Source organism: Equus quagga, chromosome 1, assembly GCF_021613505.1.
Source record: "Equus quagga isolate Etosha38 chromosome 1, UCLA_HA_Equagga_1.0, whole genome shotgun sequence".
In the NCBI taxonomy this organism is placed as follows: Eukaryota; Metazoa; Chordata; class Mammalia; order Perissodactyla; family Equidae; genus Equus; species Equus quagga.
Genome location: NC_060267.1, coordinates 133,809,927 through 133,829,542, shown reverse-complemented (window position 1 = coordinate 133,829,542; position 19,616 = coordinate 133,809,927). Strand labels below are relative to the sequence as shown.

The window sequence follows — 19,616 nt, the reverse complement described above, 5'->3', positions numbered from 1 at the left end:
CTGCCAGTCTGCCCTGGACCGTCTATGGTCTTGCTGTCACAGCTAGACAGGCCTCTGTAGTGCCCTGAATCTGACAGGTCTATGCACACAGTGGACACTGAGGCCTGAAGAGGAAAGAATTGCACACAAGCCAAGAACCTTGTGTTCCCGTGGCTCAGGCAGAGCTGGGGGAAGCTTGTTCGGAGTTTGGGAGAGGAGAGAATAGCTCAGGAAGCCGCCTGCCACTGGCCAGAGAGGCGCCTCGACCTGCCTTGTCTTTGAGGGGACGCAAGCTGGCAAGGAGGCAGTATAAACAAGGGACAGGGGGAGGGGGGGCTGTGAGGTCTCTCAGTCCCGCAGAGCCTTGGGGTTCTTGGAAGCATCTCGACAGCTTCTGTGGAAGGCAGGGGATCAGGTGAGCCCCAGGCCACCACTTGCTTCACTCTGAGCAGTGAGTGTCACGGTGGTCTGTTTTATGTAATAGGCTTCAGCTCAACTCCCTTGTCAAATACAAGTGGAAACTGAGGCTGAGAAAAGGAGGAGAGATGGTTTGAAGTCACACAGAAGGTCAGTGCCCGGTCTCCATGTCCAAGGCTCTTTCTAGTATGTGGCAGTGACCATAATAGCACCTGCATTATCCTCTGGGACCCTTCTGAAAGCTGTGAAGGTTACAGAACATGCCCCATGCCCCCACCTCTCCTGTCCCTCCTTGTTTCCTCACTTAGTGGCCATGGCCAGTGACCAACCAACACCCTCCAAATGCTGGGGCCACATGGGCATCCTCTTTATTGGTGTTTCCCGGGTGCTGGTGCAGAGTCCCTGGGCTGAGGGGCCAGGGCTGTGGGAAAGGGGTGGCAGTCCCAAAAGCGGCAGGTGAGAAGATGGGTTCTGGCATAAAAAAAGAGTTCTTGAGAAAGGCTCCTGCATCTAGGTGTTGGCAGTGGCGAAGGGAGTGGTGTGCACTTCTCAGCCAAAGACACTCTTGGCGGGTCCGGCTTTGGGCTTCTCAAAGACGGTCTCAGTGCCAGTGCGGCTGCGGCTGAACACTGACGGGGCGGCAGAGCCCGCTTGCTCTGTGGGGAAGAGGTGTGGTCAGGGGCCCAGCCCAGCTTCCTAGGGAGGGAAGGCCCCCTTTGTGGGGAGTACCCCCCTGAGCCCAGGAGCTCTGGACTCTTAGAACTAAGGACCCACAGGACACTCCCACCCTGTCCCCCTCCTACTGACACACATCTGAGCCCCTCGCCCCCTACCTCCACTGCCTCAGAACACTTACCACACTCCCGCATGACCTGGTAGGTTTTAGACTTGATCTCTTGGTTCTTGGCCAGGTTCCCTCGGGCCCCCTTCAGGTCCTCCTCCTTCACAGGGGGGCGCTTCTTCTTGATGGGGGCTTCCTGAGCGCCAGCCTTGGAGAGCCCAGAGCCTCATCTTACAACCTGAGGCCTTGAGGCTGAGATCTCTTTCCCACCTGTGTGCCTTGGCCCTGAGACCCCTCTTCCCTGCTCACTGATCAAGCCAAGTCAAGGCTCCATTCCTCTTCCAGGAAGCCTTCCTGACTATACTCCACTCCCGCCCCTACCAGTCTCTCTGCCCTTCTCCCACTGACTGGGAGCTCTGGGCCTGTGGTTGCTGTAGCCTCACAGTATCTGTCTGCCTGGCCACGTTCAGGTCTGGGCACAACAGGTGAAGGGGAAAGGGACTGGCTTTGAGGCTGAATTCCAAAGTCTTTGGTGAATTCCAAGACTTGCTCACTGGGTGGCAGGGGGTCCCTTAGGGATTGCCCATCTCCCCCCCAAATTGGCAGTATTTACCTTGTGTGTTTTGGGGTGGGAATGGGGCAGAGAAATCAGGTGCCCACGAAGTCAGAGTCCAAAGTCAGCACCCACCCATGGAGAAGGCAGCAAGGACAGCCTTCCCCTCAGCAGGCTGGTCTGTCTGTCCCTCCAGTGCCAGGGACATCCAGACCCCACCCCTCAGCCCCAGGTGCCTGTGAGTCTGAGGCCTTACTCCTTCCTAAGCACTGAGGGCAGGTGCGAGGACTCTCTGGCCCCTGAGCCTGGGCTGGTCTCCTGGGGCAACAGCCTACACCCCTGCACAGAGATACAGCCTGCTGGGGAGATACCGGGGCGTAGGGTTCCACACCTACAGAGCCAGCCTCACATGCACATGTACACACACACGACTATAAACACACGCAACCCCACACACTGAGTCACATAAGAAGCTCCCTTACACACAAAGATGCATACAGAAATCTTGCAGTACCATACACATTTTCCCCACCCCTCCAATCAGGGAATACCACCAATCCCAAGCTAAACAGGGATTCCTCAGCGTAAGCTGGGCTTCTCCTCAGGGCTGGAGTTGTCCTCCTTGAGCCTCGGTGTCCCAGAGCTCCTGTGTTTATGCCTGGAGCTCAGCACAAGACACAGCTGCCAGAGATGACAGTGTCCAGTTCTCTACCTCGACCCCCTAGGCATCAACACAGCCGGAGCTCGGCCCTCCTACCTGGGACATGGTGGGTGCTGTGGGACAGTGGCTCCGACGGTGCCTCTCGGGCAGGCAGCAGCTGGAGGGAGATCTGAGCAGCGACCAGCCCTCTGGAGCTTATATAGTCGGCGTGCCTGTCCCGGGAAGTCACTCCCCCTCCTGCAACAGGCTCCCCGATGATTCACATCCACGCAGCCACTGGCTTCAGAGTTTATTCTTGGAGATGATAGGGACTCACTGAGCACGGCTGCCTGGGGGGCTGCAGCCCTGGTGAAGGCAGACAGCTGGGGAGACCCTCACCCTTGGGAACAGCTGCTCTATTTGCAGGCAGGAGGGGGTGGGACTGGCAGTTACTTGTGTGTTTGTGAATGTAGGCCCTGGAATGTGTGTGTGGCAGTCTGAGCTGTCCATCTGTGACAGTCCATCCCAGTGTAGGGAGTGTCCTTGACGAAAAGGAGGGCCCTGAGCCAGGCCGGACTGCTCTGAGCTTGTTTTCCTCTCTCTTCTATCCTTTCTCTGGATTCCAGAGGAAAGGGACCTTCCGTCCATGCATGGCAGCAGGGCAGAAGCTTCCTGCATTTGACGCTCAGGAGAGTCCTCTCACGGCGAGCTCACGGGCCCGAACTGTGGACTCAGAGCACAGAGGCTGTCCTGGTTCACAGGTGGAGAAACTGAGGCCAAGGGAAGCCTGGGGGCTGCTCCATCTGAGTTTTTGCTGATGCCCCCATCCTCTGTCCGGCTCTCAGTGCAAGTTTAGCAAACGGATGAAGGAGGCAGGAAACCGCAGAGCCTGTGAGTTGAAGCTGCCGGAAGGCGCCTGGTCTGAGGACGTTTAGGTTGCTGAGAGAGGGTGAGAGTGAAGCCCGTTCCAGGAACTGAGCTTTGGAGAGAGGGACAGGCCCAAGGGCTCCCCTGAAGGTCACTTAGTTCCCCTCTGCTGGCCCCTAATAGCCCACGTGGCAGGACTCTAGGCCTGGCGTGGGTGTGGGGAATGGATGTGGGTAGGATGTCAGGGCCTGGCCCGCTGGATCAGACGTACCCAAGCTCCTTGTCAGTTTGTGATGGAGATTATTTTTATCCTTGAAGGCTTCAGGCATACAGAACCCAACCAGGCACTGACATTTGGTTATCCCGAATGCCACTCCACTGCTGTCATACCTCAAACCCCACCCCAATCCCCCCTGCCCGCTCCTGGCCCCAGGAGGCCAACGTGAGGACTGCCAGGCTCCATCTGAGACAAGTGCTGACATGAGGAATGCCTTTGGACAGTGTGGGCACAAACCCAGGACTCTCAACAGGGGTCAAGAGGCACTGAGGGCAGGCCGGGGCTGTGAGGGCCCCGCTGTCAGCTCCTGGAGTGCTTCAGCAGGGCCCCCTCAGCTGGTTCTGCCCAGGGACACACCTCCCCTCCAGCCGTGTGGCCTCAGGGACAGGATGTGGGGTGTTCCCTCCTCACACTCCATCTTCTCAGCAACACTGGCTCCTGAGGGGGAGGGAGAGGAGTTCTGCTCGCGTTAGCTGGAAAGTGGAAATGGCAGGAGTATGTCCTGTTTTCCTCCACGGATTCTGGCTCCTACGTCTGCCATTAGGTGATGGAAGGTTCTTTCTCACTGTTTCCCGGGGAGAACCTTCTAACTCACTGGGGAAATTTTCTTGACTCCACTAAGCTGTTTCAACTCCAGAGAACACACAACCAACAACCACAAAAATGATGGTTTCTTTTTTAAAAACTGTAGTAAGATGTCAAACTTTATTGTAAACCATTTTACAATGTAAGTACATCATCTTCCCTTTCATTTCAAAAATGTTTTTCTGTGAATTGTAACATCACTGACGAAACGTCCCCACTGGGACGGCAGCAGAAGCAGGCCATGGTTTGCTCACACAGGCCTGACTTCTAATAAACGTCATGAAAAGACAAATCAAATTAAACCAGCTCACCCACCCACCCAGGAGCCCAAGATGCTGAGAGCAGTCAGGCCAGAAGGTCCTCATCAGGAGCAAAGCCCTCCAGAGCTGCCAGTGCGTCACAGGGTAGAACAGAGGGCTCTCCATACCTAGTCGGAAGTGTGTGAGACTCTAAAAGCCAGTCCACACCCTGCGAGGTGGCTGCTCTGGCCGATGGGAAGTTTCCAGAGCCATCTATGTTGGCCTGGCTACCAAAAGCCAGCAAACGGCAGTCTGGAGGGCAGAGTGGGGTTGCCAGTTGGCTGCTGTTCCCTCCAGGCTCCTGGGCAGCCTGCAGAGAGGGACTCTGGGTTGCAGCCCAAGGCCTACACTGCTAGGGGAAGATAGAACTTGGATTTGTGCCTTTACACATTTCCATTTAGAGGCATGACAGGTCGACATTAACCCATGACTCTCTCTTGCCAGGAAGAGGCACAAGTTAAAGCTTGAGGCAGGAGGCCACCAGTGTGTCTGAGGGCTAACTGATGGGCCAGAGACCTTCACCTTGCAGGTTTTGGGCTGAGCAGACCAAGAAGCCACCCGGGATCTCACCAACATCCCTCCTTGCCATTGTCAACATCCCACTGACAACAAAAGGAAATAAGGGGAAGAACTATCTCTTCCATTCGGATATGACAGTTCTACCTCATCAGGTTACTTCCATGTTACAAGAAACTTGCCTGTGACCCTGACTTACAAGTTTCCATTATGGGTGGTTTGGCTCAGACCCAGACTGGACAAATAAGATGGATGGCGCACAGTACCACTGTATCCAGTTGGTGTCCCACGGTTTCTCAAGCATGGTGATGCCTGCCATGTGGCCGGGTGAAGAGCTGCACCTTGTAAGGCACCTCGGAGTAGGTGGTGAGAAGACTCATCCCAGGGAGGGAGGACAGCTCAGGAGGAGTTCTGACCACGGCCCTCTGCATCTGCTCACTCTTGGGACAGTGCACCACAGAAAAGCTCTCAGCGACTGCAGGAGGCACTCCCAGGGAACAGAAACTGTGCGTGTGCGTGCACACACACACACACACACAGACACATACACACAGGACGGTAAAGCCAAAAATGTGAGGCCGTGCTGTCCAGGCCTACACACCACAAGGCCCTCTATGATCAGACACCCTGTTATACATCCATCCCCTAGTTAACCAGCTACACAACTGTCACTCAGAGACTAAAGCCCTTATTGAAAATCAGGATACAGGGAGAAATCACCATTCACTCGATATCTCTTTGTCCCCAAGCCCACTGCCCAGTAGGCTCTGGGATGAGCCTTGAAATGACAGATCATCTGAGATCTAGATAACCCATAGTTTGCATCTTCCACAGACTGTGGCTCCCCAGCCCCTGTCCCTGGTTTGGAAACATCAGGAGCTCAAGACTGAAAGTGAAGCTCTGATTCTGAGCTCAGGAAGGTGCAGGAAACAGGGCTGCGGGCGCAGGTTGTTCCAACCAAACTGAAACAGGAGGGAAAAGTAAGGAGAGTCAGTGATGCCACGAGAGGCTGATGTCTACTAGGAACGATGTCAGTCCTGGTCTTCCCAAATACTGATTCTCTTGGCAGGAGACAGGAACAGCCAGGTGTGTGTGTGTGTGCGTGCGTGTGCGTGTGAAGAGTGGGAAATGAGCGCAGAAGCGATGGGAGAGCTGGACTCCAACGTCACGTGCCTCCTCACCTCGCCTCGCCTCTTGGGCTGCAGATACCCACACTGGCGGTCACCCCTTACTGCAGTTACAGGGCCTGGCTCCTCCCAGCCCTCTGGCTTCTGGACTCCTCGAGGAAGATGGGCTGAGAAGTCCTCCCCAAGGCTTGCCCCACCATGTCCCAGACAGGTGGGACCATGACAGGGAGAGGACAGGCCCAGGATGCCTGCTTTAACAGCTTGGCTCACATGCCACAATTCAGACCCCATCTGCTTAAGTGAAACATGCCTTTATGTAGGTCTAAAAAGAAGGTTCTGGGTTGTGTGGCCTCCCTGCACTTTCTTACTTCCAGCTCGTACCTTAGTGGTGAGGTTTTCTGTTCTAAACTTCCATGGCTGCCTCTGGGCTGTGACAAAACACTGGGCTGCTCCACGTGGCTGTTCCCACAGCAGGGCAAGTACCAGGTCAGCCCCTTCCCCTGCCAGTCAGTAGACTCCCAAAGACACAGGGGCCTGTGCCCATGCTGAGGAGTGGGGGCCACTGCCCAAGGAGGGGACACAAGCTTCTATAGAAGCACCTCGTCCTGCCTCTGGAGGCAGAGAACGAGCTCTCACACCTTGACCTGCTCCACCCGAGCCCCCTACAGCTTTGGAGGATGTGAAAAACAGGACCCCTTGTTCAGGCAGGTGTTTTCCAGACAATTGTGCAAAACAAGTGGACAACACTAAGATGACAGGCACGGGGCAGCCTGACAGCAGGTTCCCAGTGCTTGGCCCAGAGGCTGGTTCTGAAGGCTGCACCAGTGGGAGGCACGGAGGCCAAAACCACATTTTAAACTTCAAATCTGGAGGCTCTGAAAAGGCAAGGAACAAACAGGAGTGGCCTCATAGTCTCAATTTCTCTGGACACAAGGACCTCTTAGGCTCCCTTCTTGGTCACATCTAACTAAGATCTCTAAACTGCCAGCAGAAAGGCCAAGGAGCTGGTGGGCCCTGGGCAGAGCCCTGCCTGTCCCATATGCACTGGGGCCCCGATCCACGTTCAGACCAGCTGTCTCCTGCTCAGGCTTGATCTTCTCAGAAGCATTGGCTTTGTTGATTTCAGGTGAGGGCCCAACTCCCTTCCTACCGGAATAATTTACCTAATTTTACTGTAGATTACCTAACAATGTTCCAAATAAAAAATTCCCAACTTTTTCCTCCCACCAGTTCACATCCCACGAAAGGCAAACAAACCCATTTCTTTGGGCATTAAAAAGAGTTTTTAAATACAATAGTATGAAAATATAACTTAAAAATATAAAAGTCAACAGCATACGGAAGACTTAAAAATCTATGTTTTGCCCATTAGTCCCATAGGAAATAAACACATACTCAAAAAACGGTAACACTGTGACAGCTCGTAAAACCGGCTTTAGAAATCAATAGTTACAAAAGCCATTTTGAGTAAGAAAGCATTGCAATTTCAAACTTGGTCAATGAGTGACTTTTAGCCCAGAACATGTTACATCTTCACACTTGCTGAGCCTTGGGGAAAGGCTCCCCCCATGGTCTGTGTGTGCGTGAGTTCTCTTCCTCAGTGCCACCGAGCCTGACACGGGGCAAGGCTTCTGGGTCCCTCACACCACCGCTTGGGACAACAACAGACAGACAGAACGCCTGGGTTGCATATTTGGTCAGTGTTTGTAGTGCAACTGAGTGGGACCTCCAACTGCCACGGCCCCCTCGGCGCTGGCTCATCGTCCCCCTCTCAAGTCACAGTAGTCTGGGAGTGGGCAGAGACAGCAAGAGGAGTGGAGGTAGAAGAGGAGGGGCAGAGAGAGGAGGGAAGGAATGACGCTGCGGAGCGACCATCTGCTGACCTGGCAGCCGGCTGGGCCCCCAAACCTGACCCCCGGCAGCGGAATGCGTCATACAGGCAGCCCAAAGCGGTGCTTCTTTTTCTTTGCAGGCTTCAGGGGGGTCAGTCTGCGGAGGTCCTCCTCCACGTCGGACTCCTCCATCTCGTCATCGGCCGAGATCAGGATCTGAGGCAGGGGAGAGGCATGGCCTGAGTCACCACCAGTGGTGCTGGACCCCGGCACTGGGGTGTGAGCCCCTCCAGGAGGACTCAGGTCTGGGGTCTCTTTAGAAGAGGACGATGGAGGCTCCCTTTCCCGAATGAGACAAGCTGGCCCAGCCCAGGCCTCATTTACTCCAAGCACATTCACGGGCTACTGAACTCGCGCTGAGCTGACGTACCCTCCCTCTGCTAATGCTCCCCACTTCTCCACCCAACTGCCAGCTGGGACCGAACCCCAGTCAGAGCAGACTCAGCAAGCACCTGTGGCCTAAGGTCATCCTGGCAAAAAAAGCCCAATCTTGACCCATGGAGTCCCAGGTCCTTGAAGTTGCTTTAGATACAGCAAAAGTAAACTGAAAAGCCCTATTCAAAAGGAAAACATCTGTGGGGCACACACAAGGCAGGGGGGATTTCAGAGCGGCTGCTTTCAACCAACTTTGTAACTTCTGAAGACAAACAGGAGCCCTTCGCCTTTCTGAGCCCGGGAACAAGCCAGCCATGCAGCCAGGGCATCAGGGCAAACACGTTCATTCAGCCCATCTGCCACACCACCTGCCTGGCTCCTCAGACCTCTGAGCACCAGGGAAGGACTGAGATAGCCCAGGTCAGGATGGAGAGTTCCGTGCTGCAGGGGGAACTCATTCTATTCCAGGGGCAGGGCGGTCTCACCACCTCTCCCTGGATCACTCCCTTGCAGGGCTTGATGCCTTCAGCCTCGGTCCCCTGATTAAACCACCTGTACAGACATGTCTGAGGAATTCCTCAGTCTGGATCACAAAGAACCCTGCCAGTCTAGCTCAGACCTTTGCCTGTATCTCATTGCTTTTATTTTCTTTTTGAGGAAGATTAGCACTGAACTAAAATCTGCCGCCAATCCTCCTCTTTTTGCTGAGGAAGACTGGCCCTGAGCTAACATCCGTGCCCATCTTCCTTTACTTTACATGTGGGACGCCTGCCACAGCATGGCTTGACAAGCAATGCGTAGGTCCGCACCTGCGATCCGAACCAGCAAACCCTGGGCTGACGAAGCAGAACATGCGAACTTAACTGCTATGCCACCGGGACGGCCCCTGTATCTCATTTCTTGTCATCCTCCCCTCCAGAATACATGCTGCTCTGGCCTCAGTGAATTTCACATCACCCAGATGCCAAATCACGTGACCGTGATTGTTCTTGAGTGGTTGCTTCCACGTTGAATGCTGTTGTCATTCACCTAACGTTCACCAAGCTCTTACAAGATGACAGGCCTGTGCCAGACTCTAGGGACACCTAGAGAGGATACGGACTTAACCCTCTGTCCTGCCATCTATTCAGCTTTCAAAACTCCCTCCAGGATGCCCCCAGGAGTTAAACAGACTGTCCCAGGGTCCTCGCAGGTTTTGTTGATGGCTTAATCTCAGAAGTGATCAGAGTGTTACAATGAGCTGATCAGGCACTTGCCTTTGCCTCATCCACAAGCCTGAAGGCCTCACGGGGGAGACATCATCTCTGCCACTTCTGTAGCCCTGCCTGCAGCGCAGAGCTCAGCATACCGTGGGAGCGGAACAAAGGCTTCTCATAAGGCAGCGCAGCCTCACCCCGCAGCACAGTGGTATAAAGTGAGTGCTGCTGGCTGCCCAGACGCGTAGCCTTGCCTCCATGCTCCCAGTTATGACCATCAGTCTCCCTGAAGTCCAAACCTTTGAACTTAGGAGACATGAAAATAAGGGGAGATGAGGCTCCCCCTTGGAGGTCTGGCTACCCTGCATTTTAGAAGTTTCCAGTTGGCTTAGCCAACACCTCCCTTGCTCTTTAGTGGTGGGCAGGGATCCAAACACCTTAATGCTGGAAGGTCAACGATCAGGCCCATCAGAGTCCTAACTAGTTTCCCTGGAACAAGAAAGCTTCTCCCTTTCCTGTCCTTCTCCACTGATGGAAGGACTGTTGGAGGCAAGCCACCCCCACCAGGTGCTCCACCTCCCTGCCCTAGGCCCATGGGACAGCAGGAATGGGTCCCAGCTTGGTTGGAGCTGTCAGCCTCTTGTCCCTCTCGCTGCCTGGCGTTGAGAAGACCGAATGCAAACACGACACCAGAGACCTCCTTGGGTCAGTGGCACAAGGGCTCGGCCCTACCTCAGACTCTGACTCCTCATGGGACGCGGCTCTTCGGTAGCGGACCTTGCTCCCGTTCCTGGAGTCCTGGTTGGCTCCCCTTTCTTCTAGTTTAGCTTTCGTCCTCCCCTTTCTCATGAGAAAATTATCCACTACCCAAAACATCAAAGCCTGTGGGGAGGAAAGTGCAGGTTACTCTGGGATAAGCCACTTGTGAAAGCAAAGCAGAGCAGCCCCATCCCCTCCTTCCCACCCCGATCCCAGATTATAACATCCAGAACTCATCCAGTCCCCCTGCTATCTCTCAGAAGCTTAGAAGGACGCTCCCAATCTCTACTTCCTTTGCTTCCCTTTTCTTATCAGAGAACCAGCAGGAAAATCTCCGCCCTATTCACCCCAAGGGGTTTTCTGGTGGTCACTGATGGGGACAGCCTCCTTGGGCCTTGCTCCAGCTATTGGCAGAGTGGGGCCTGGAACCAAGGTCTCCGTCTCCTGGTCCGGCTCCTCCCCAGGCTGAGCGGCTGGCTGGCACACACATCTGCCTACTCCAGGTTCCTTTACCATTTCTTCTCATATTTCATAACTTCTAGCCAGTGTGCCTGTGAGTTTCTCTTGGAGCTCTGTGGTCAGGAATAAACGACGGAGATGAATTCCTAACATCCTGATCTAGAAGTCGCTGCTACACATCTGGGAGGACTCCTCTGCAGGGGGCCCCTGGTAGAGGGGGCGTGTGCCTGTTGAGGAAGCAATCCTGCCATTTCCAGGTCTGGGGTGGGGACGGGGAGGTGGCAAATGCTCACACAGAGGGACCTGAGGGCTGAAGGTGTTTTCTGTCAGACTCAGAACTTTGAAGAGGAATACTGCAAGGCAGGAGCAAACTGGGGTAAAAAATGCAACAGGGCACTGACATTGACAAAGAAGGGGACGATCAGCATGACGATGGCCAGTTTCAGGTCTGGGTTTTCAATGGGATTCAGTAGGGCCACCTGTGAAGAGAAGCAGACTCGATGAGGAGGGGAGAGACCACAGAGGAAGTGCCTGGCAGGGGGGTAGTGGAAATCACCCATGAGGCGCTGAGAGGGGGGCTCAGCCTAGACGCCCTCCACCCCGCCAGAACCCTGATGGAACAGCACCTTGTGCCCAGGGCTGTAGTCCTCAGATCTGTCTGCTAACAAGGGACCCCCTGGGAGACCACCTGGAGAAGCTAGTGCTTTAGTAGCTTTCCTGGGGTGTGGCCTTGGGAAGCGCAGTGGGATGACAAGCCCCTGGAGGCAGAGGGGGAGGAGTGTGAGGTTCAGGGAACTGGAAGGAGTGAGGTTGCTGGATGCTCATTGCAGACACTAGCCATGAGGTGCCAAGCCACTTTCTAACAGAAATCTGCGCCCCAACCACCTCCTGAAGGACAACAGCTCCAAAAAGCCTTGGTTTATTTTCTTAAAAAATAAAACTTAGACACAAATAAACCCAAAGGAAGGCCAAGATCTGAGCTACTTGTTCCAGAAGGCTCTTAGGTTGGTTTCATGTGGGCATGTGGAAGACACAGGCAGTGGAGGCTTATCTGTGTCGCATGGGGGCCAGAGGACAGAGGGAACAACGTGGGACCAGCTGCTGCCTGTGGCACCAAAAGGCTCAGTTACAGCACTGGCCAAGAGAGACGTGTGAGGGGAACATCTGCGAATGCAGAGGAGACCCTCCTGACACTGACAGTGGCCAGGCCTGAAGACTAACATCAGACGTAAGCAACCCAAGGGCAGGGGCTGTTATTCCCACTAGGTTTATACATCCCAAGGCTTAATCTCGAGCAGACATTTGTGTAATGGAAGCAGATGGATGCTAAGGAAAAACACAAGTTACTGTTCTTCATAGGTAGCCAGTAGCTGCCATATCAGATCAAATCCAGGGTGCATTCATGGAATTAAAAAAGAAGAAGTTTGGGTTTCGATTAAGTTGGGGCTCAGGTGGGGGTGGGGGGACTACCTTCTTGCTTAGCTTCTCAACGAGCTGCTAAAGGAGGGACAAGAGCAAACCTTTTTCCACTGAAGTATTAGGAGGACGATGAAGACGACAGACTTTTCAAAAATCATGATCAAGATGTACAGAGCACACTGCCCGGCCCAGGCTCCACACTGCAGAGGGTCTCCTGCAGGGACATGGGTGCTCAGTCACTGGGGACCAATGTCAGGGTCCCAGCTGGGCAATGCCCCCGCCCCACTCCCACCCCACACCGGAACCCTGGCTCTAAAGCTACTTAATGAGCCCACAAAGTACCAAGAATCACCTCAGCCTGAACAGACAAATGTGGATGTTTTAAACGAAATCGGAGAATTCCTAATTTGGAGATACCACAGTGGCTTTTCTTTAAAGAGATTCTAAGATATAATGAAAAAGCACTAAAGTTAGTAAGTGCCCACTGCTGGAGCTCAGAAAAGCTGGTTCTTTTTATCCGCTGGCAGCAGAAGCTGTGTTAAGCAAGACTGCTATTATTATCCGTTGTTGATTTTTCCAGTGACTGTGGTGCCATCCGTCCTTTCCTCCATCCATGAGTGGCTGTTTCTGAAATATGAAGGCAGCAAACAACCTCTATGTTCGTCTCCCACCCCCTATCCCCACTGCCCCCGCTGTTCCCACTGCCCTCAGCCCTGGGAGCAGAAATCCGACTCTGGAGGAACTCAGATCCTGTCTGGTGTGGGGCACCCAAAACACCTTTGGCTGGGGACAAGGAAGAAGAGACAGTAGCTCTCAAGACAAGGAGGCAGGAGTGATGGGCTGTGCCTTGGGGCTGTGACAAAGGTCCGTCTGTGATCTCATTAGTCACTATGCTTGAGAAGCGGAGGAACCCAACAGTCTATGCTGGGGACACGTAGGCCCTTGAGTGCCTCTGGAATGTTTCAAAAGGGACTTGATGAAGCCGGGAGGACCAGCCCCTCCAGGGAGAACGATCTACGTCCTCAGTGACAGGCAGAACCCACGGGGTGGGCCCAAGGGGAGCCACACATGCCTTCCAGAGTGGGAGACCCAAGGGGGAGTAGGGAAGGGGGAGGCTGCCAGGGGCCCACTCTGAAAGCTCTGCCAGAGCTGCCCGACCATGACTGGCCACAAGATGGGCTGGAAGGTAACATTTTAGGGGAGGCAACGGCCCCAATCCAGGCTTTGCGAAGAGAATTTGGCGCAGAGAGCAATTTCCAGCTTCTCATTTGATTCTACAGTTTCTGTAGTGATCCCTGTCCAGGCACTAGTGCCAGAGGCCCCCAGGCCTGCCTGAGCCTGCCAATTGTACGCAGTGGAAGCGCAAGGGAATGCTTTCACGCAGCTGTAATGGACACAACACCAGGCCATTCCCTTTTCTGGAAAACCTCGGGAGAAGAGTGCAGGAAGACATCACTGCCTCTTCTGAGGTCGTCCTCTCTACTTTCACTTCTGGGATAAGACACATTTGAGCCAAAAAGCCATTTCAGAAGTACAATCTTTCCTAGCTAGACTTTTGTAATCCTTACAGTAAACTACTTGACCTTATTGAGAAAAGTTCTCAAAAACAACAGATCAAAATATTAGTTAAAAACCATTTAGTAAGATTGGAGACAGCCAGACAGAAAGCACTAGTAGGAAATATATCTGAATTGGGACTAGTGTGTTTAAAAGTCAACAGAGCAAGTGGCAACACTTATTTAACATCACAAGAAAACCTACTTGCTCAGAGTGTGCTCACTCCACCTGCGCTTAAGCTTTAAGTGACGGACAAGAGAAAGGTTTTCCTCCCGTCGGCCTCACGTTGCCCCTCAAGCTGCTCTGAGTTTGAGTCACAACTCAGCTGCAGCTGCCGCTTTTTTCATTTAGGTGCTTTAATAAGTGAAAAAAGAAGAAAACCAGGTGTAACCCCACTCTCACATGTCATTCCTCCTGGGCGTCCAGACCACATGTAGCCACAGCTGGAACAAGTGCACATGTGCTGGTTTGTTTTTCTGATTTCTGTTTCGTTTGAGTCTTTCTAACATTCCCCACGGTCTCATCTTTCAAGGACAGACAAGCCAGGCATTCTCACTGTGTCCTGCTTCTTACCACACTGGACACCTTCAGGTACATGGGCATTTGGGTTTTGTTGAATTATTTCCTCAGGCTAAATAGCAGGAATAGGGGCCAAAGTATCTGCATCTAGACAGGCTTCTGCAGGGAAGCGGCAGGACAGGGATGGGCAGCAAAGCCCACGAGCCACTGGCGCCCATGGGACACAGACCTTATCTTCTGGGCTTCTGCATGGGCAAGAGCAGCCTGGTCGTCACACTGCAGACACCACGTAGCGCCTGGATCCTGTCTCACCCCTTAGGGCTGTGTAGTTTATTCCCCAAGTCCTATGTTCTTCTTAGCAAGTTCACCTTCTTGTCTAGGGACCATGGAAGCACTGAGAAAATAAGCCCCTTTTCTTCATTTACCCGAGAAGAGAGCCAAGGGGCCTACATGAAATTATTGCCTCAAGCGGATGGGCCAGTCAACAGGTGTGGTAGGTACAATAATGGCTCCACAGAGATGGCCACATCCTAATCCCCAGAACCTATGAATATGTTAGGTAATGTGGCAGAGGGAAATTCAAGCTGCAAGTGGAATAAGGTTGCTAATGAGCTGACTCCTGGAGTATCCAAGTGGGCCCAGCGTAATCAGGACACTTCAAAGTGGAAGGAGGTGGCAGAGGGTCAGAGCGATATGACGGGAGAGGAACTCAACCTGCTGTTGCTGGCTCTGAAGATGGAGGAAGAGGCCACAAGCCAAGGAATGCAGGCAGCCTCTAGAAGCTGGACAAGGCAAGGAAATGGATTCCCCCCTTAGAGACTCCAGAAGGAAGCAGTCCTGCTGACACCTTGATTTTAGTCCATGTTGGACTTCTAAACTACAGAACTGTAAGACAATATATTTGTGTTGTTTTAACCCATTAATTTTGTGGTAATTTATTACAGCAGCAATAGAAAATAATCGAAATTGATAGAAACAGAAATCAGGTAAGAGAACATATGCTATCCTTCCTCAGCCTGAGGGGGGAGGACCTGGGATGGTCCTTGATAAAGGGCAGCTCCATCTGGAGACACCCTGGTTTGAAGACTCTGGTTCCCAGAGGCAGTGGTGAGATGACCTAAGGGCAGGGCCGAGGCACGCCAAGTGGGTAGAGGAGGGTGGGATGGAAGCAAGAGGCTCAACCAACCACTGCCTCCTTCCTTTCAATCTCCTCTTGGCGATACAGACAAAATGTGCTAGGAACAAGTGGTACCATCATGCCTGGTGTATCAGGACCAGACCTGATCTTCACTCACAGGTCTCTGAGTGGCACTGACTGGCTGTGGGTGGATCTCCCATAGCATTGGTCAGCTATAGTTGAGTTGAGAGCCCTGCATTCCTGAAGGGATCTTAATAGCAAAGAAGTAGTTATGAGCACTGTGCTTGGAGGTGGTGAGAGGATTACGTATCCCAGTGTAGTAGCCACAAGGCCCCCAAGCTGTGCAGTGGCTGGAGGAGCTTCCCGCATCACTTAACCTCTCTGGGTGACTATCCTATAAATGAGGATGCCGCTGCTTTGGGCCACGTGTGCTGTGGTCCATTTCCATCCTCCAAGCTGAGGAGTCAATGACTCGGAGTTTCTCAGAAGCCTTCTCTGGAGCCATAGGAGCACATGCTGCGTGTCAAACACTATCTTGGGTCAGTGACTCATGAGGCATCAAGTAACAGGACTAAGAAAAGCCCTCCCCTGAGCTCATCTCCCCTCAATGGAGACAAACAATTACTTAAGATTTCTAGAAATACCCAAGGTACTCACAGCCAGCTCCATAAATCGGCTCCCCTTTTAACTGTCAGTCCCTTGTGAGCCTTCAGCCACGCAGGAGTGAGAGGCAGAGCCACGGGCTCTTTGGGAGGTATGAGCAGGAAAGGAGTGGGGATCCAGAATTCTACTCGCATTCCCTCCCTCTTGTCCTGTGAGCCTCTTTCATGAAAAAGGCTCCACTGATGCTGTTCCCACTGGGAACAGGAGTTCCTGCCTCCAGCCCAGGCCAGCTGTGAAGGTGGGAGAGAGCTGCCATTACTCCTGAACCTGGGTCCTGAATCCCCAGAAGGCAGTAAGACCTGAAGAAGGCACCTCTCACCAGCAGCCCAGCCAAGGCCACATGCAGCCATTTCACTGGGGTTACAAAGTAAAAGGCACTGCATTTGTCCTCGGAGCCAGCAGAAAGGCAGCTTCCTACCCAGGCTGCATCCCATGGGGTCTGATGCAATGAGAGTGGGTCAAAGCTGGGCCAGCACTCACAGGTCACCTGTTTTAGCCATGTCTCTGTGAGTGGGAATGCGCCTGGTATCCCTGATGACTGTACATGCCAGATGCTGGGTGGGGGCCAACCCATGGTCAGGAGATAGTGACTTAGCTCCAGGACTGGGAAGGACCCTCCAGTCCTGACCTTGTGAGCCGCAGTAGTTAAATGGCCCAACGACAGGACAAGCACAAACATGCAGCAGAAAGAGGGGCAGCTCCCTACTGAGCACCTCCCAAACCGAGAGCCGCCCCCATCTCTCTAACGAGGTGGGCAGGAAGTATGAGCCTGGCAGGAAGCTGGGCAGAGTGAGGTGGCCTTATGGCCCTGCGGGTGGGGCTGCCAGTTCCCTCTTGTGGAAGAGACAAACACTGTGTTCCCTCCTTGTGTCTAGGGTGTCTTCTGGCTCCTGCCACCAAGGCGGGAGCCTTGGCAGTGAAGTGGGCACCCAAACGACACAGATGTGCGGTGCTCTGACACTGGCAGAAGGATGCTGCTCAGGCCCCAGCCCCTTCACCACAGAGGAGACAGCCACCAGCTCCTGAACTTTCTCAGAATCCATTGTACAGGGCAAGGAGCAGAGACCCCTCCATGAAGCCCCCTCCAGTGTCCATGGTACATTACCATATTCTCCAAAACGCAGGGACTCCCACTGCTGCCACTCCACCAAGATGCTGATGGCACGCACGCCCACATAGATCAGCAGCATGCCCACGGTGGCATCCAGGAGGAAGTTGATGAGGTACCTGTGTGAGAGGGCACAGTGACTCCATCAGGAAGCATCACTCAGGCAGCAAGGGCCCCTGAGCCAGGCCCTGTGTGCTAACCAGGGCCAAGGTCAAGGCTGATGACCCAGCATTGTTTGGCCTTGTTCTGGCGGGCGGGGAACCTTAAATGTGCTTGTGCAAGAGGCTGCAGTGCTCACTTCAGGGAGCCCCAGGAGAGCCTCCTCCCAACAGTGTGCTGACACTCATCAGCGTTGAACAGCTTGAGGGAGGGGTGGAGGAGTGACAAAGAAACTTGAAGGATCTCAAGTGTTCCTGCCAAACAGACTTGACACGAGTCAGAGTGCCTGGAAGTGGCCAAAGAAGTCAACAGGAAAACAGAACTTGATTGATAAAAAAAGTCTGCTCAGTGACTCTGTTCTCTGCCTGACAGTCCAGCCCACCCAAGTCCCCGACACTGCTGCTGCAACAAAGCAGCTCAGGAAATGGCCTCTGGGGTTTCTGAGACCAAAGGGGGCAGGGCCACATGGCCCTCGCTCTTCTCCATGCTTCAGAGCCTGGCATGGAGGCAAGTACAAGTAAACATTCCTCAAGAGAGAGCTATACTCTCCATGGAAAAGGCAAGATGGTGGAGCAAGGAGAGGAGGAGGGTCAGACGAGCATGCCCACCTTGACCTTACATGTTCTTGTAAGGTTTGTCTCCATCTGTCTGTCACGCACCTCTTCCCTCACCAAGAAAAGGTCCCTTGCCCGCTTGTCCTCCCTCGAGGGCCCTGTACCTGGAGGGTCACTGGGCACCACTGACCACAGCCCTCGGCTCTCCAAAGCAGCAGACATGGAGTCACTGGGTTAGGTACCAGCCCTGTGGGATGCCACATCGCTTGGAAACCCCCCCGAGAAGCTCTGGATCCCACAGACCAGCTGTGGCACTTTCGAGTTCCTGAGGCTTCAAACATTTTATGCAGACTCACAGCCCCCACCTCAAGGCCTGGGCTGTGGCGATGTGCACAGCACTCCGACACGGGAGGGAGCACGCTCTGCTCTGCCATGCTCATGGCCCTACCAGCGCCCCGGAGTGGCGAGAAAACCAGAGGGAGGGGGCAGCCTTTTCTCTCACCTGCCCTTCCTCTTTAAAATCACAAGGGGTCACTCTCAGACCAGAGATGGAAGGAACTGCAATCGCTTCCAAGGCGATTTCTCCAAGTTCACAGCTGAGCTCTGGTCCTAGGCTGCGTTGTGCTCAGATGCTTAAATCTAATTGGTTCAAGTGGTTCTCACATCTGAGACCCATCCTGATGTAACAAGAACACCTGATACACATATATGTGTTCATTCATTCCCCCACCAAATATTTACTTGACCGCACTGTGTGCCAGGCCTTGGGAATAATGACAGAAAGCTCCATGCTCTGTACCCAACACAGGTGCAAATGGCAGACAGCAGAGCATCATGTGGGCCTGGAGCCAGACTGGCTGGGTTCAATCCCACCTCCTTCACTCCTCAGCTGTGTGAGCTTGATGAAGTCACATAGTCTCTCTGAGCCTCAGGTCCCCAATTGTAAAATGAGGATAATCAAAGGATCCACACTGCAGGGCTGTTATGAGGATCAAACGAGTCAATACATGTGAACAGTGCCGCGACACAGTAAGCGCTATGCAAACGTGCTATTACAATTGTAGCCGCCAGAGTCCCAGAACCCCAGATGTCACAAAAGCCTAACCCCCTCCCAAAGCAGCATCCCAAGCACTGTGGACCCCTACAGCCACAGGAAGCAGTTCTTCCCCTCTGTGAGTTTCTTCTCTCCCTGAGCTGAGCCTGGCTTCCCTTCTAGGTCTGCAGACTCCCAGGACACCCAGGTCCAGCCCAACCCTCCCCCATCCATAAACAGAGGGCAAAGCAAGGACGGTGGGGCCTGGAATGGACCTAGGGCACCACTCGCTCTTCCCCAGGCCCAGGACCTCTTCCCTCTGTGGAGCAACCCTGCTCCGCCTTCCTGGTCTCTGACCCAGCAGCTTTTCAGTGGACTGCTGGAGCTCTCATGTCTTTCCTAAGTTTTAACAATATCCTCCAACTTACTAACGTCATCATTGATAAGTGCCCCTCTGGTTTCCAGTGGTGCTTCTACTCATTACTATGAAACCTTCATGGGAATCCTGGGGATCTGGCAGGATACACAGGGCAGATAAGGAAACTGAGGCTCAGACGAGTTAAGCCACCTTCCCACAGTGTGGCCTCTCAGGCAGGTGCTCTTTTCTACCATACCATGCTCCTTTCTTGGGCCTTTTCTCCTCCAGGCTGAGCACCCGAGATCTGTCAACAGCCCCTCCTCCATCCTGGCTGTGATTCAGTTTGTCAGCATCCCCCTTAACGCTGTATCTTCATTTTGCAGATG

The 19,616-nt window shown here is 53.6% G+C and overlaps 1 protein-coding gene across 1 annotated transcript in view; it reads right to left on the bottom strand.

Moving 5' to 3' along the window:
• Nucleotides 1–739: 739 nt before the first annotated feature.
• STIMATE (STIM activating enhancer) overlaps nt 740–19,616 on the bottom strand; it is a 59,182-nt gene continuing 40,305 nt past the window's right edge. The window contains exons 4-10 of the mRNA XM_046675387.1: nt 17,124–17,245; nt 12,243–12,355; nt 11,124–11,201; nt 10,237–10,386; nt 7,979–8,089; nt 1,253–1,385; nt 740–1,052 (exon numbers count right to left, since the gene is read on the bottom strand). Of these exons, the coding sequence (XP_046531343.1) occupies nt 946–1,052; nt 1,253–1,385; nt 7,979–8,089; nt 10,237–10,386; nt 11,124–11,201; nt 12,243–12,355; nt 17,124–17,245 (814 nt within the window). The 3' untranslated portion in view covers nt 740–945. The remainder of the gene's footprint in view (nt 1,053–1,252; nt 1,386–7,978; nt 8,090–10,236; nt 10,387–11,123; nt 11,202–12,242; nt 12,356–17,123; nt 17,246–19,616) is intronic.